This window comes from Amblyomma mixtum, chromosome 3 (genome assembly GCF_055824585.1).
Source record: "Amblyomma mixtum isolate Tamu chromosome 3, ASM5582458v1, whole genome shotgun sequence".
NCBI lineage: Eukaryota > Metazoa > Arthropoda > Arachnida > Ixodida > Ixodidae > Amblyomma > Amblyomma mixtum.
Window position 1 is genome coordinate 58,713,993 of NC_143014.1, and position 17,169 is coordinate 58,731,161.

The following is a 17,169-nucleotide window of genomic DNA, read 5'->3' on the forward strand; positions in this document are numbered from 1 at the left end:
TATCGCTCATTGTTACACTGCAACCTTCACCTGAACCACATTCGTGCCACACATGAACAGCCACACATCAGCCGCGAATGCTTTTTGTCCTTGTAAAGTTGTATGCTGGAATTACATACCTGATAACACGGGTTTCATGCCCTAACTGGAAAACATTTGTGAGAAGCAAACATATTACTTTGATTAGAGTAAACTACCCACTATCTTCTGTTGCAGTGTTCATTTGTGCAAATCTTGCTCTTGGCTGTATTTAGTGGTATTTCCTTTTAATGTGCATATGAGCCCCTGTTACTCAGTTTCAAACTGACCGTTTTTTAATAAGTTATCTGGGACATATTATGCATATGTTCGGAATTAATTTGCAAAATACCGCCAGCTTGACTTGTTGCAATTTAATTCCATGCTGAAATTTCAAAACACTCTGCAGACTCTAGCTTTTGCGATATGCCTGAAATTAATTAACGATACAGCCGTAGCCACTACATGCAATTGCCACAACCAAAATTGAGTCTTCGTTCTGGCAAACTGTACAGGGCTCTCGCAGTCAAATGACCTTGATGTTAACACAAGGGAACCACAACAAACCATTCTATTTTGCTGGTATGCTGCATATGTCTGAGAGCACTGTGATGGAGCCCATGCGTGAGTCCTAGAAAAATTTCCTAGGGCAACAGGGACAGAACCAAAGGACAAGGTATGACCGTGGGGCAGTCATCTTTTTCTTTCTGTTGCTTGTAAAATTTTCTGAGCATGCAGCACCAATCAGCCCTGCAGCAAGCTTTACTGTGTCTACAGAGCTGCTCCCATTTGACAACTGCTGTCGTGATTCAAAATTGAAAAATAGGTGGCAGGAAGTGAAGTGGCAGTTTTCACTTGCCACTTCACCCAAAATTTCCGAACCAGAAATTTTCATTTCCATATGTCTGTATGACAGACATATGTCATACAGCGAGCCGGATTTCTTTATTTCTTTGAAACGTCACACCAGATGTTGTAATTTTTATAATTCTTATAGTGTTATAATTTTTTTAATTAGATCTTTTTGTGCACATCAGAATAATTCCTTTCTAGCCAAGATATTAGTGGCTAAAATTGACCACGTTGCAATTTTACTTGTACTGAAATGTCAGAGTATTCCTCACTTGTCATTAAGTGTGACAGGTGACCATATATTATTCATTAGAGAAAACACACTCCTGACGAGTCTGCACCCAGTAAGAACATAAAGCCTCATAAAGCATGTTAATAAATATAAACTACGCAAACACATCCACCAACCATCCCCCCCAATAGTTTCCCAAAATTTTTTCAATGCTCGAGAAATTGCATTTCAGCAGTCCGCAGGTAATGTCAAGCATGGCTAGGGTCTTGACAACCAATCGATTACCACTTATCTGCCATGTTTATAGTCGCACATTTGGGATAAAGAGAAGGAGCATAGGGGATTCCTTGCCGAAAACTGTGATGAAACATGTACTAAAAGTCGCACGTGCTGAAATGTGCTGTGATGAAAGACAAAAATTAACATGCAAGTCCTTTATATTTAGCCAACCTCTGTACAGGTAGAGCCACCTGTCTTTAACACCAGTTAATTCAGCAATTAGCTAAAACACAGAACAAGCATACTTGAAGTTATCTCAGGTGCAGCAGTGAAAGGCTTAAGGTTGGTTAACTTGAAGTACAACACAAATGTTTACCATTCATATACTTGCCCAGCCACGTCGATGCGGCTAAACAGCTTCTGGTTTCGGTGGTTTCATTTTGTTCTTCGCAAAATGTTGATGAGGCAGACTCTCGATTCCGAGGCACAGAAACAAGGCAAAACACTGCACCAATGGCACAGGGGTACATGCTTCCTGAATTCGGACTACCATGGTCTTTTTCCAGCGCTATGGCCATTGTTGCAGTGCTGAACACCACTAACATTCATTATGGTTTCTGAAGGGGACGATGGAAGCACCACAGTAGTGTACGTGACAGGTGCAACAGCCATTAATGGTAGTGGTAGGTGTGCACATTTGTTGCATCTGGAATGCTGCTCTGCTGGTACTACACCTGTAAAGCTTAAGAAAGCGCTTTTTTTTTCAATGAACATTCCACTAAGTTTAGACTAGAGAGCGCTAATTTGGCTCAGTAATGCTCACTATGAGTAATTCTCTGTGACTGTTTGCTGTGCTTTGTTTGCGCGATCATCCAGGAGCTTTGCACATGGCAATGAGAGAAAATGGGGAAGTGCATGAAGCGCTGGACTTGCTGCTTTATCCCGCAGTGAACAATAGGGTACACTTCTGCCAGAAAAGAAACCTTCACTCTTCACTCTAGCTGATAATGGTGTAGTGAAGATATTCCACCCAAACCATTGCAAACTGTACTACACAAATAAAAAAGACCCCAGGTGGTTGGAATTAATCTGGAGCCCTTCATTACCTCCTCTCTTTTCCACCTTTCACTCCCTCCTTTCCTTCCCAGCACGGTTCAAGTGACCAAGAGTGAGACAGTTGCTGCACCTTTCCTCATGAACAGTTATTATTAATATTTTGCACTTACAGCAAATCTTGTGTTCTGCAGTTTGGCAAAGATGCCCACAAATGGGAATGTCTCTTCTGCCAATGTATCAAGCTTGACAAATGCAAAAAGCTACAAGACGTAAGAATACACTGCAAGCTTTATCACCCAATATACACAGGTTTCAAGAATGAAGTTCACGAAATCCTTGAGTCATTCTGAGACATAATTCAGAACACAGTAATGCCCATAGGGAAAGCAATAAAACCCAAATCAGGATGGGCATCGCCCAGAAAGACACAATCTGTCTACTACTACTCATTGCATGCTTACAGCAGGGCGAAGTGCTAAATTTAACTCGCGCATTACCTATTACACAACAGGTTACAGTGCCAGCTCTATGCCAGGGAACACAGTGTGAGGACTGAAAAAGCAGTACTTTGACCAGCCAAGACAGCTGGAAAGATAGCCACTTTTTTTACAAGAGACAGGTTAGGCACTCAAGATTGTGGACATAAAGCAACAGGTCCCTATGGTCATCAAAATGGTCCAATGCCAGGCAGGTACTCCAGGTGTGTGTGCGTGCATGTGAGGGGAGTGGGGTGTTTGGAGGGCCACTGTGCACTGAAATGGTGCTCCAGATTGGCATGCAGCGAGGGGCAACTGTGGGAGCAGGAGTCGTACTGCAGGTGGAAAAAGTGCAGGCAGGCTGGGGTGTGATGGATGTTGGTGTGAAAGTTGAGGAGGATGTCAGTCTGGGCACTGCTAAGTATAGGGTTGAGCATAAGGAATGTCAGAAAGGAGGTACGGCCCAGCTAATGCGTTTATTACCGAACCTTCTCATAGGTCGGACAGCTTGACCAAGGGACTGCAGGTATGTGAATGAGAGTGTCACAGGCAAGCTGGTAGGCCAGGTCATTGCCTGCGGTCCAAGCATAGCCAGGGATCCATCTAAGTGAGACTGTGGCGTGAGAGAGGGTATGAAGGGCTTCAGAGAGGTCACTATGGATGTCTTTAGGGAGTGTGTGGTTTTGAAGGTAGCAGATGGCATTCACGGAGTGTGTGTAGACTGTGTATGCCAATGTGAGGGTTATTTGAGTGCATGGAATGAGAACATGGTGTGAAAATTGGGAAGAATTTCCCAAGTGGTAGCAGTAGGGGGTTGACAGTACGAGTGTGGGCTTATAAATGGCATATGAAACAGTACAGAGTACAGATGTATCCGAGGTTGCTGTGTTAGTGAATGCCACCATCTGCTTCATGAAGGAAATCTCACAGTGGAGATGAAGGCAGGAGGTAAGCGATAAGGTAAGGTCAGTGTGTGTAGTTGGCCGTTTTGAGTCGTAGACAGTGACGAACCAGCCAACAACTTCCTAACAGCTTGCCTGATGCAGCATGAAAAGTGAGGAGAGAGGGACTCCCCACCTTGCTCATGAACCTGGGAAACCAATTGTGATAATAAACCACGCTTTCACACTTTTTCAGTGAAAGTGCCATTGGCTTCAATCTGCTGGTGCCATTGCTACCAAACTTTCAGGTTCACAGTCTGAAGGCTCATGTATGATACAAAAGCTGTCAAAGCCTGTGGACAGTCTGTGCACGTGAATTTTGCCTCTGTCACTTTGGTAACCCAATAGTCTGTTAAACATAATGCTTAATAATGGACATTTGCTTTCATGATGTCAGTCTGCACAGTATGAAAATGCATGTGATTAACATTTATAAGCATTAGTTTCATTTAACACCATCACTTCATCCTCTGTTAAGTTTATACTTACCACCATCTTGTTTCTTAACCAAAGCTTGAGCTAACTGTGCTGACATACTTCCACAGGACATGCACATACCAGATTTTGACCAGCAACCCAGCAAATGTAGGCCAGGAAAGGCATGTTGCAGCATAGAATGAAAAATTGTAGACACACACATGAACTTTATAAGAATTGTGAATACATAAGAAAACATGTTGCATCAATGACATGCACCATACAGATGCCACCAGTTTTGCATGCTGCAGGAATCAACTGCCCTTCAGTTTAAACTTGTTCTATTAAAATGGGCACTTCCAGGTACAGTAGTTTAACAAGAATGGTTCAGGCTCATCAACTAATTCAGACTTTAATAGCAGGCTGCCTGAGACTAAACTAGAGAAGTATGATGCAACCAATACTACAACATGACATTTACTTAATATCTGAAGCCGAAAATGCCATTACGCCGCAACCACCGGACAAGAATAGGAGCAGCAGTTAAAGTGATGCCCATGCGCACTGGGGTAAACAGTTTGTGCACGGCGTACGCAATTACAAGTGTACCACTGCCACCAGCCACCTTCGAGTTAACCCATTGGGAGTCCATGTTGAAGCCCAGCCTCTCTGCAATTGCCGTCATGTCGATGCCACTGAAATGGAACAGGCATGCGTCTGAAGCACAGCAAAGTGAAGTGCTACAAACTACAAAACAGCTCATGCTTTTTCGTCTAACGTAACGACCGATTTTACACTCGCACCTTAACTCTCGCTAATGTGTCCACGTCAATAAACACACAGAAGCTGCACAGCGTTGGACCTTACCTTGAAACCAATACGTAGCAGATGCCAAAGGATGTGATTGACAATACGACATGGAACGCCACCATTGCGCTGCCGTACTCCTTGATCGCATGCTTCCACTTCTCTCTTCTCGACACCGGCGCCGACTTTTGGCCCGTGTCACCTTGCGACACTGCATAAAAAGTGCGCAGTGAGCGCATGGATAAACTGAACTGTAAACTTACGCATAAACACAACGGACTTACGGGCTGAACACCTGTGGAGTGCGGACAGGGCGCTAGAGAACGGAGCTGGAACATGCAATAACAGAGGCTTTCCTATGTGTTTCGAGCTCGTTGATCTGAATACAAAGGCACTACAAGAGCAACTGGAGCGCAGGGCTTGAGAGCAAGATGCCAGTATCCGCTGTTGCGCACAAAGCGAAGCCACGGACAACATGTCAACAACTTCAATGCAGAACTAACAGACTCCTTATCGCCGCTATCACCTTTCCACTACTCGACAAACTACGCTCGCGCGCACATGACTGCCGCACGGACCGGCCTGGGCTGGCATTCGATCGCAGCTACAAACGCGCAGCGTGCAGTGTGAAATATGCATGGCTTCGTATTATCAAATTCATCGCAAGTAAATCTATACTGCCTTTATTTGATACTAAAAATTGTTTTAAATTGACAGACATGTAAAGAATTTTTTTTTTTGCGCATTCTGCAGTTATTGTTATCCGAGCGATCTCTAGTTTCGGTTTTTGTTCGAAGTGCGCTGCTTCTCATCAAGGTCTTGCTTCTCATGTACTCATCCATGGACGTGCTCATCATCACAGAAAACACGGAACAAGCAATAACGGCAGACAGACGAAGCGACTACTTTCAACTGATTTCATTACATATGATAAGGCATGGAGCTTTTATTCAAACGCAGAATGGCAGGAAAGAGTGGAACATGAAACGATCTAACTCCAACCGTTCTATTCGCTACCTTCGAGGGCTACTGACGGTGTGATGATGCAATTTTCTGTTACGGTGGTTCTGTCCTTGAATGCTTCGATAACTTTTTTTTTTTTTTTTTCGCGGACCGACGACTGCCGCGTAGTCCAGATGAGGTCTGCATCCTTTCTAGGTTTTTTGTTTTTGTGTGACCTGGGATGGTGGGTGCACTCTTTGCAGTGATGACAGTGGTACAGTGGGGAGCCAAATTGTCGAGGTATTTTATCTGGTCACATGTGTTGGCGTGTTCCCCCAATCTAGTGTTGTTGCATTCTCCGGTTTTTTCGATGTAGTACCTCCTACCGCATTTGAGCGGCACGTTATACTGGTGCACCAAATCATTTCTTCGAGTAAGTAAATCTTATCTCTATGTGTTTCTTTCTGTGTCCTGTCTTAGTTGTTGCGCATTTCACTTATATACTATGCAGAACCAACTAGCCCGACAACACGCTCTTCTGAAATCTTATCTCGTACATGATTTCGCACAACGGAATGCGTTCTTCTGTGTTCTTGTTCATTGCGAGGTGCTGGAAGTGATAAGAGAATACGTGACGTTGCGGAAATAAACGCGCGCAGTAGAATGCTTCTCTCAGCTAAACGGGTGGATTGTTCAAGTTCAAATTTAGCACAGAAATGGCAGTTGGTCGGCAGAATTGTTTCATGCTACATTTGTTTGGATTACTTGCCTGTGTCGGTCAAAAAAAAAGTCGCATATTCGGATCGTCTGCGTCGACGACGAAGGAAATCAAGCCGTTCTGTCAGCGATCACATCGGTGGCGCCATCTCGTTTGTCAACCGTAGAGATTCAGCAGGGTGTTTTGCGGGATGTTTGAAGACTCTCCTTCACCAAAGACTTTGAATTCAGTGGAGTTTTGGCCAAACTACGTTTATTGTGATCATCGATAAAGCAACTGAAAAGCGTCTTCAAACCTTTTGCAAAACAATCCGACTCCCCCTCCCTTGACGAATTTCTACGGCCGACAGACGAGGTGGCGCCACCGATGCGATTTCCTTCGTCGTCGCCGCAGACGATGCGAATATCAGACTTCTTCTGACCGAATCAAGCAAGTAAGTATAAGCAAGTAAGTATAAGTAAGTAAGCAAGCTAGTATAAAACAATTCTTTCGACCAAATGCCATTTCTGTCCGAAATTTGAGCTCGAACAATGAGCTCATTTAGCTGGGAGAAGCATTCTAGGGCGCGCGTTTATTTGCGCAACGCGTATCACGAGACAGAAAGAACTGGAATAAGAATGGAGTGGGGCGCATTCGGCAGCTTCTCTCAGGTCACGATTGGAAGTACCAATATCCCTCAAGAGAACAGTTGTATTAAGGCGAAAGCCTTTAATACCTCATCGTTGCCTACAGAAGGCTGTCAGCAGAAGCTTGTCAGCAGAGGTGTCACGCTTTTGACGGCTGTCCACCGAGATGTGTGTGATAGTTACTGAGGAATTTCCTTTCCTCAAATACAATTTTCATTTTCTTCATTACGGCCCCTCTTTCTCTTTCTTATTTCACTCCCACTTCCTCCCTTCCTGTACGGTGCGGTTCAGGTGTCCACCGACAGAGAATTACTGTGCCATTTCCTTCCCTCAAAAAGCGTTGCGTTCAAAGGGAAGGCATCGCGCCGAACGGGTGGTGGCATTCCGTGGACTCCCTGGCAGCGCTACAACACGCTGTCGCGTTCCACTCCTAAAGGAGAAGCTTAAGCGTCATTAATTAGCAGTTAATCCGTATTTAGTCATTAATCAGTAATTAGCCATTAATTAGTAATTTATCATTACTTAGTAATTAGTACTTAATTATGTGTGCCGTCATCCAGTGGTGACGTCACCAGTGCCACAGAGGCAGTCAAAGTGGTGCAGAAAACGCTCTCGCCTCTAAGCACTTTAGACAGTCAAAGTGCCCCCTGAATTTTTTTCTTACCGCTATACTCACCTATGGGGCAGAAAGGTGGAAAATTGGGTTTGGAGGAGAGGAAATGGCACAGTGACGGTCTTACATCTCGGTGGACACCTTAACAGCGCCGTAAGGGAAGGAATAGAGGAGGGAGTGGAAGAAGGTAAGGAAGAAAGAGGTGCTGTAGTGGAGGGCTACAGAATAATTTCGACCACCTGGGGATCTTTAACGTGCACTGACATCGCACAGCACACGGGCGCCTTTTGCATTTCGCCTCCATCGAAACGCGGCGGCGGTTCGAACCCGGGAACTCCGGCTGAGTAGCCGAGTGCCCTAACTGCTGATCCACCGTGGAGGCCAACGAAATGAGTGGAACTTAAATTCAGGGCAATGCAGCGAGTCTTGCAAAGGAAAATGATAGGTGTAACGTTGAAAGAAGGAAGAGGGCAGAGTGGACCAGGAAACAAACGCGTGTTAATGACATCCTAGTCGAAACAAAGAAGAGTAAATGGGCTTGGGCAAGGCATTTAATGTGAAGGCAAGATATCAACCGATGGTCGTTAAGGGTAACGGACCGGATTCCAATAGATCTTCGGCAAGTGTAGCACGGGGCGCAGAAAGTTAGGTGGGTGGATGAGATAACGAAGTTTGCCGGACAGGGTTGATTGTAGAGGCCTTGAGATTGAGGGATTGAGAGGCCTTTGTCCTGCAGTGGGAGTAGTCAGGCTGATGATGATGACGCCTCATCTGTCCTCCTAAACTCACTAATCGCTATGGCATCCCACTTAATTCCCGCTAATTCCTCGAACAGTACTGCGAGCCTAGCCTCACTGGATAAGGTTCTAGGGTTAAACGTTGCTCTGTTGCTTGAATGACCTGAGTGGTGACAAGGACAAAACGAGACAACTACTGGACGTGGTACAATGCAACACCAACTATCCTCATTTGTTGCCTAGTTAAACGTTGTCAGGTTCAGTTTCCGTCTGTCCGGAGCCAGATATTCTTAGACCCTCCGCTGCGTCATAGGTCTGACCGCCGCCTTGATCAGTTGTATTGCGACCGCTGGGGACTGAGGGCCGAGAGTTAATTGGTGTATTTTTATATAGGAAGTTGTGACCAAGTACTATACCAGGGTGGCTAAATCCTGTTCTGGTGACGGAGTGCGTTGTAGGCTTCACCGAGATCGGCTGCACCCCATGACTGGTTATTCAATTCCATCGACACGCCGATTTCTTTTTTTTTAATACGGTGGATAATTGCACGCACCGGGATTCGAACGACGGTCCTCTTGCGCGTGAGGTAGATGCTCTGCGTCAACGCCATCGCTGCCTCTCGCTGTAAAAGAGCGAATTTCCAGATAGTACCTTAAAGTTTGACAAGCCACCGCGGTGGCTCAGTGGCTATGGTGCTCGGCTGCTGGCCCGAAAGACGCGGGTTCGATCCCGGCCGTGGCGGTCGCATTTCAATGGAAGCGAATTGCTAGCTAGAGGCCCCTGTACTGTGCGATGTCAGTGCACGTTACAGAACCCGAGTTGGTTGAAATTATCCGGAGTCCTCCACTACGGCGTCCCTCATAGCCTGAGTCGCTTTGGGACGTTGAACCCCATAAAACCGAACCTAAAGTTTGACAGATTGTTTACAGAAAACAGTAGAAAAAATGCAGAGCATGATGGAACCTGCCACCACTCCGGTGGATGGATGGATGGATGGATGGATGGATGGATGGATGGATGGATGGATGGATGGATGGATGGATGGATGGATGGATGGATGGATGGATGGATGGATGGATGGATGGATGGATGGATGGATGGATGGATGGATGGATGGATGGATGGATGGATGGATGGATGGATGGATGGATGGATGGATGGATGGATGGATGGATGGATGGATGGATGGATGGATGGATGGATGGATGGATGGATGGATGGATGGATGGATGGATGGATGGATGGATGGATGGATGGATGGATGGATGGATGGATGGATGGATGGATGGATGGATGGATGGATGGATGGATGGATGGATGGATGGATGGATGGATGGATGGATGGATGGATGGATGGATGGATGGATGGATGGATGGATGGATGGATGGATGGATGGATGGATGGATGGATGGATGGATGGATGGATGGATGGATGGATGGATGGATGGATGGATGGATGGATGGATGGATGGATGGATGGATGGATGGATGGATGGATGGATGGATGGATGGATGGATGGATGGATGGATGGATGGATGGATGGATGGATGGATGGATGGATGGATGGATGGATGGATGGATGGATGGATGGATGGATGGATGGATGGATGGATGGATGGATGGATGGATGGATGGATGGATGGATGGATGGATGGATGGATGGATGGATGGATGGATGGATGGATGGATGGATGGATGGATGGATGGATGGATGGATGGATGGATGGATGGATGGATGGATGGATGGATGGATGGATGGATGGATGGATGGATGGATGGATGGATGGATGGATGGATGGATGGATGGATGGATGGATGGATGGATGGATGGATGGATGGATGGATGGATGGATGGATGGATGGATGGATGGATGGATGGATGGATGGATGGATGGATGGATGGATGGATGGATGGATGGATGGATGGATGGATGGATGGATGGATGGATGGATGGATGGATGGATGGATGGATGGATGGATGGATGGATGGATGGATGGATGGATGGATGGATGGATGGATGGATGGATGGATGGATGGATGGATGGATGGATGGATGGATGGATGGATGGATGGATGGATGGATGGATGGATGGATGGATGGATGGATGGATGGATGGATGGATGGATGGATGGATGGATGGATGGATGGATGGATGGATGGATGGATGGATGGATGGATGGATGGATGGATGGATGGATGGATGGATGGATGGATGGATGGATGGATGGATGGATGGATGGATGGATGGATGGATGGATGGATGGATGGATGGATGGATGGATGGATGGATGGATGGATGGATGGATGGATGGATGGATGGATGGATGGATGGATGGATGGATGGATGGATGGATGGATGGATGGATGGATGGATGGATGGATGGATGGATGGATGGATGGATGGATGGATGGATGGATGGATGGATGGATGGATGGATGGATGGATGGATGGATGGATGGATGGATGGATGGATGGATGGATGGATGGATGGATGGATGGATGGATGGATGGATGGATGGATGGATGGATGGATGGATGGATGGATGGATGGATGGATGGATGGATGGATGGATGGATGGATGGATGGATGGATGGATGGATGGATGGATGGATGGATGGATGGATGGATGGATGGATGGATGGATGGATGGATGGATGGATGGATGGATGGATGGATGGATGGATGGATGGATGGATGGATGGATGGATGGATGGATGGATGGATGGATGGATGGATGGATGGATGGATGGATGGATGGATGGATGGATGGATGGATGGATGGATGGATGGATGGATGGATGGATGGATGGATGGATGGATGGATGGATGGATGGATGGATGGATGGATGGATGGATGGATGGATGGATGGATGGATGGATGGATGGATGGATGGATGGATGGATGGATGGATGGATGGATGGATGGATGGATGGATGGATGGATGGATGGATGGATGGATGGATGGATGGATGGATGGATGGATGGATGGATGGATGGATGGATGGATGGATGGATGGATGGATGGATGGATGGATGGATGGATGGATGGATGGATGGATGGATGGATGGATGGATGGATGGATGGATGGATGGATGGATGGATGGATGGATGGATGGATGGATGGATGGATGGATGGATGGATGGATGGATGGATGGATGGATGGATGGATGGATGGATGGATGGATGGATGGATGGATGGATGGATGGATGGATGGATGGATGGATGGATGGATGGATGGATGGATGGATGGATGGATGGATGGATGGATGGATGGATGGATGGATGGATGGATGGATGGATGGATGGATGGATGGATGGATGGATGGATGGATGGATGGATGGATGGATGGATGGATGGATGGATGGATGGATGGATGGATGGATGGATGGATGGATGGATGGATGGATGGATGGATGGATGGATGGATGGATGGATGGATGGATGGATGGATGGATGGATGGATGGATGGATGGATGGATGGATGGATGGATGGATGGATGGATGGATGGATGGATGGATGGATGGATGGATGGATGGATGGATGGATGGATGGATGGATGGATGGATGGATGGATGGATGGATGGATGGATGGATGGATGGATGGATGGATGGATGGATGGATGGATGGATGGATGGATGGATGGATGGATGGATGGATGGATGGATGGATGGATGGATGGATGGATGGATGGATGGATGGATGGATGGCTTCTAACAGCCATCCATCCATCTATCCATCCAAGTGACCGCCTGAAAAAAAGTCACAGACCACAAATGCTTCATGCGGCAGAGTATGCGTTAGCATTAGTGTCAACCCCTGGCGGTGGCGCGTGAGGTGATCCAATCCATTAATAACCGTGTGACACGCCCAACCCCTCTCCACTCAATCCATTCAGCAATCACAGTATGCCAGCCGTATAACATTGCCACTCTTCCTACTCATCGGCGACAGCGGTTTCCCTCGCGCCACCCGTTGCATCCCACATTTTCTGTAATTAGATTAATTGTTTTCTGCGTTGCCCGTTCGTGTCAAGCGAGACAAGGCGTTCCGGAGCCTTTTTCCTTCATCTCCTCCAGCTTACTTGGAGCAAGTAATGTCTATCTCGTGCTAACAAAACGGCCCAATTATATGGCTTGAGCGCGACATTCTTTTACCCGAGTTCTGAGTACCCGCCACATCAGTTGGCTATGTAACTTTTCTTAAAATAAAATATAATGAAATACCACTTTGAACATAGCTGCCGGGGAGACTACAGAGACAAAAGTTAGCATAGGCCTGACGGTGCTCTCCAGAGGAGAAAAGAGCAAATAAAGGCGGCCCATGTAGCAACGTGAATCGCTTCAAACTGAAATCGGCTCTTTATCGGTAAATTTCGCGTGTCCAAGTAAAATAGGAGAGTACGCATGTGTATGAGTGTCCCTTGGGGCTGGCTGCAAGAGAAATCGAGTGGCCAAACAAAGTATCACTACTTTGATTAAGTAACCGTATACGCGACATTAACTGCGAGGTTTGAAGCCTCCTTTTTCTATGTAATTCTCTAACTGATGCCGTTTAATGAACTTTTTAACCACTGAGAGGCGAAGCTTTACAAACTGAAGTTGCTTATGATGGGTCAAGTAAAGCATCTCACGGCACAGTTTGAGAAAATGCTGTTTCGCAGCGCAGCAGCGCTCTGTATGTGCATGAAGTGCGGAGCTTTCGAGAGACAGCGCGAATGCGGACGCCCGTAACTTGAGCGCAACGTATGATAACGCCACGAGCACCGTCGCGCGTTCAACGCGGCGCATTGACCCTTGCCTTCACGCACAGCGAAAAAGAAATAATAAATCGCAGGCGATCAGCGCGATTCATGCGGCGGCGTATGCATCAGCATAAGAGTACTTCTGGCGATTGCGTCTCCTGTACGCAGCTTCAGCTGCTATACGATACTGCCTGTCGTCTTCACTCTCCGCTTGCCGCTTCTGACGCTTTGCTTCCACGGTGACATCCGTGTTGCGCCGATTCCCAGTAAGCCGGTGCCGGTTCCTGCTAAGCCGCTGAAGGCCAACCCGCCGTGGTCGGCGGTATTCTGTATCGCCGACCGAAGAATCCATCGCTGGTCCCCTCCCTATCGGTGATGGTTTAAACTGGCATCGTTCGCTGGAAACCAGTCCAACGGCATCAGAGACCGGAGAACGCAGTATATTGGTCGTATACGGCTGCAGTGTGAAGGAGAATTGAAAAAGCGGGCGCCGTTGACGCGCGTAGTGGAGCGTGTCCTCTCACCCTCTCCGCGTCTCTGATTGGCCGCGGCACCTCCTCCCGCTGATTCTGATTGCCCAAGCTCCTCCTCTCCACTCTGTATCACACTCCTTTCTACATTCCACCCCTTGGGCTCAAACTGACACCATCGGACAGATTTTGCGAAGATGGGAGTAGTACTGCTAACGCATTAAAAAGAGACAATTCGATTAATGCTTGGGGGGGGGGGGGGGGGGTATATTTGCATAGGGCGCCGCCAGGTAGAGCAGAGTCGCCACCTCGCGGCGCAACTTGGTTTAGTTTAGTTTAGTTTAGTTTAGTTTAGTTTAGTTTAGTTTATGGGGTTTAACGTCCCAAAGCGACTCAGGCTATGGGGACGCCTTAGTGAAGGCCTCCACAAATTTCGACCACCTGGGGTTCTTTGACGTGCACTGACACCGCACAATGTTGACAATACACGTGTATATAGCATTTCGCCTCCATCGAAATGCGACCGCCGCGGCCGAAATCGAACCCGCGTCCTTCGGGTCAGCAGCCGAGCACTAACCAATGAGCCACCGCATCGGTTCGCGGCGCAACAGCCATAGTGTAAAGTCACTGGAACTCTGTTCCAGTGACTTTAGTGCGGATGCCCGCACGCGTCGTCTGCTAGCCAGCAGTGCGTACGACACTTATTCCTGATGAATGCTGTTTTCTTCGAAGTTTCAGCGGGCTCCTACTTACTTGTATGCCTATTACGAAATAAATGTGAACACGCTATCGTCCTACGCTGCAGTGAAGGCAATAATTGTTCATATAAAATAATTGTTCAATAATTATTCATTGTTCAAAAGTGTATGAGCTGTGTTCACTGTATGGCCATGTACAGGGGGGCTCGGGTGTCATTCAAGCGAAAATAGTTCGCTTTTTGCCTGAGCCTGCTGACTTCTTTGTGGTGTAAATAAAAAAAAGTTAAAGGAGAAAATAAGTAAATAAATGAAAATATCAAGTATGCCATGCTGGGTCATGACATCCCCCGTCGGTCTTCGGCGCTTCAGGTTTGCCGCGCTGCGTCTCATACGCAGCGACGACGGTTAGGTACCATGCCAAAGCAAAACGACCAGGTTACTGCCGGCCATACAATTGAATGCAGACGCCCTAGCGATTTGATATTCCCGTCAGTTATGTTTGGAATCCGACAGGTACTGGTACACGAGTCGGCTTGAAGACTGCTGCCAAACAGCATGCAGTTTGAACGATCCATTTTGTGCCGTCTGTACGCATGATCAAGTTTTTTGAGCATCTTCTCGCTAGGTTAATCTGTTTTGAAAGGTGCATGTAAGGCGTTTATATATCCTTTTTTGTTTTGCTGTTAAACTTGAAGGCTACTGCGCATTCGTCACATCGCAGCAGTGAACAGGGGGCAAATTTTGTCTGCGAAATCGTTTCAGGATTCACATTATACCGAGCACTTGAATGTAGCCGCAAATAACACATGGTCAAACTAGACAAATGTACGCCGTTGCCAGCCGATAGTAATGTTGCTATTCAGCAAAGTGCTAATTACCTCTCTTCCGCCCAAACCCATTGTTTCTGACAAGTAAAAATTGAGAGAAAAGTATGAGTAACTTATGTGACACGTCAGTATGGGGAGCGGAATATACTAGCACTGAATATCATACGCGCTCCACTGTCTCGTTTACCTCCTTGCGTGGCGCTAATACAGGGTGTTTCACCTAAAACTTTCCACAATTTTTTTAAAATAGGCTCTTTGAGTTAGAAGAGCACTTTTTTCGGCATAGCATTGTCAGCGGTGTAGCACGTACATCACAATACAACTCAGACATGCTAACTAGACGGCTGGTTAAATAATATTGAATAGTTAGCTTTTTAACTATTACTGCTAGGCTCCTTAATTATTCAGAAGCGTGTAGCCCACTGTAATTAATATACACGTAATTTTTTGCAATTTCCAAAACGCGGCTACCCTCGGCTCTGTGGCCCAAAAAATTTTGCCTATTTCGATGAATTACGTGCACTGGAGAGGTGCACAAACACCACCATATCATCACATTCAAAACAATCGTTGTTTGGTTCGGCAACGGTAACTACAATATGCATCGTTCGGGTGTTTCAGTTACTGGTGGATTTATGGGCACATAGCACCACCCTTGAAGGTGTAAATTTTTTTTACAATGCAAGCCTGAAAACATTCGACTGCCCGTTCTTTCCAAATACGAAATAATTCAGTATTTTCGCGAACTAGCATCTTCTTTTTGAGCTCTGCAACTTCCTCATTGAACGGCATCTCTTGTCTGGTAATTATTTTTCGTCCATTAACCTGAATTGCGGTTAACCAATCTTAAGTCATGAATGATAGTCCCACTTAAGCGAAACGATCTGCAACAGAGTTGTTTCCATCTCATTCTATTTTAAATCTCCAGAGTGCGCAAGCCAGAAAGAAAGAATATTGCGGGAGTTCTCTTGGAAGAAAGGACAACAAAGATCCAACAACCGACGCCACGTATTCGTACGACGACGAAGATAGACCCCGAGCGTCACGATGAGCGTAAGTACGCACTTGTCTTTCGTTTCTTAAAACTCGCGATCAATTTGCAGTAACGCGCCCTCCCTGTCCAATGCGAGCGTGTGGGCAACCGAGAAATAATGTAAGTGCCCGGAGCTCATGTTTACCAAATAGTTATGTCTCGTCACTTGTGTAGCATCGCATTGCCGGTTAGGTCCTTACTGAAGCAGTCTGCTGTCGGCTGAAGCCATTACGGCGCCCAGCAAAGGACATTGCGTTTTTTTAAGCACACGTATACGAGGCATGGTTCAGCGCACTCCAGGCTGTGCAGTCACTTTCTCGGCAATTATCATTTTGAAAAAGTGCTCTGCCCAGAAGGCCATCATCGAATTTTAAGCAAACTGAAACTAAGCTTGAAAGAGTCGCCGACGTCTCGCACTCGAAAGGCTCGCGCAACAGTTAAGCTATAGCACTCAGCAGAATTGACGAATACATAGGAGTGCCGCCGTGGGCTTCTGCATTTACTCTGCTTTTTAGACGGCTGTTTTTTTTAGTAGCATAATAGCAAAAATCAGAAAAAAGGACTTGGTGGCGTTACTGGACGACAGAAAATGTGTACGGTACGGTACGGCATGGTATACTGATTGGTATATGTGGGCTTTAATGAACGGCAACTACATGTGAGCTAAGAAACACCGTATTGCAGGGCTCCGGATGAATTTAGACCGCCTGGGAGCCTGCGGGTTCTTTTACG

The 17,169-nt window shown here is 46.6% G+C and overlaps 2 protein-coding genes across 3 annotated transcripts in view; one reads left to right on the top strand and one right to left on the bottom strand.

Annotated features, from left to right (window-relative positions):
* Positions 1-2,653: 2,653 nt before the first annotated feature.
* Positions 2,654-17,169, bottom strand: part of LOC149350320 (mitochondrial inner membrane scaffold 2-like) — a 34,578-nt gene continuing 20,062 nt past the window's right edge. The window contains exons 1-3 of one of the 2 annotated variants that reach the window (XM_089579332.1): positions 5,303-5,632; positions 5,079-5,229; positions 2,654-4,906 (exon numbers count right to left, since the gene is read on the bottom strand). In XM_089579332.1, the coding sequence (XP_089435458.1) occupies positions 4,693-4,906; positions 5,079-5,229; positions 5,303-5,495 (558 nt within the window). In that variant the 5' untranslated portion in view covers positions 5,496-5,632 and the 3' untranslated portion in view covers positions 2,654-4,692. Of the gene's footprint in view, positions 4,907-5,078; positions 5,230-5,302; positions 5,633-17,169 lie in introns of those variants that run through there. The other variant, XM_089579333.1, reaches the window with a different exon arrangement.
* LOC149350321 (peptide methionine sulfoxide reductase-like) overlaps positions 16,325-17,169 on the top strand; it is a 34,081-nt gene continuing 33,236 nt past the window's right edge. Inside the window, exon 1 of the mRNA XM_089579330.1 lies at positions 16,325-16,457. Within this exon, the coding sequence (XP_089435456.1) occupies positions 16,452-16,457 (6 nt within the window). The 5' untranslated portion in view covers positions 16,325-16,451. The remainder of the gene's footprint in view (positions 16,458-17,169) is intronic.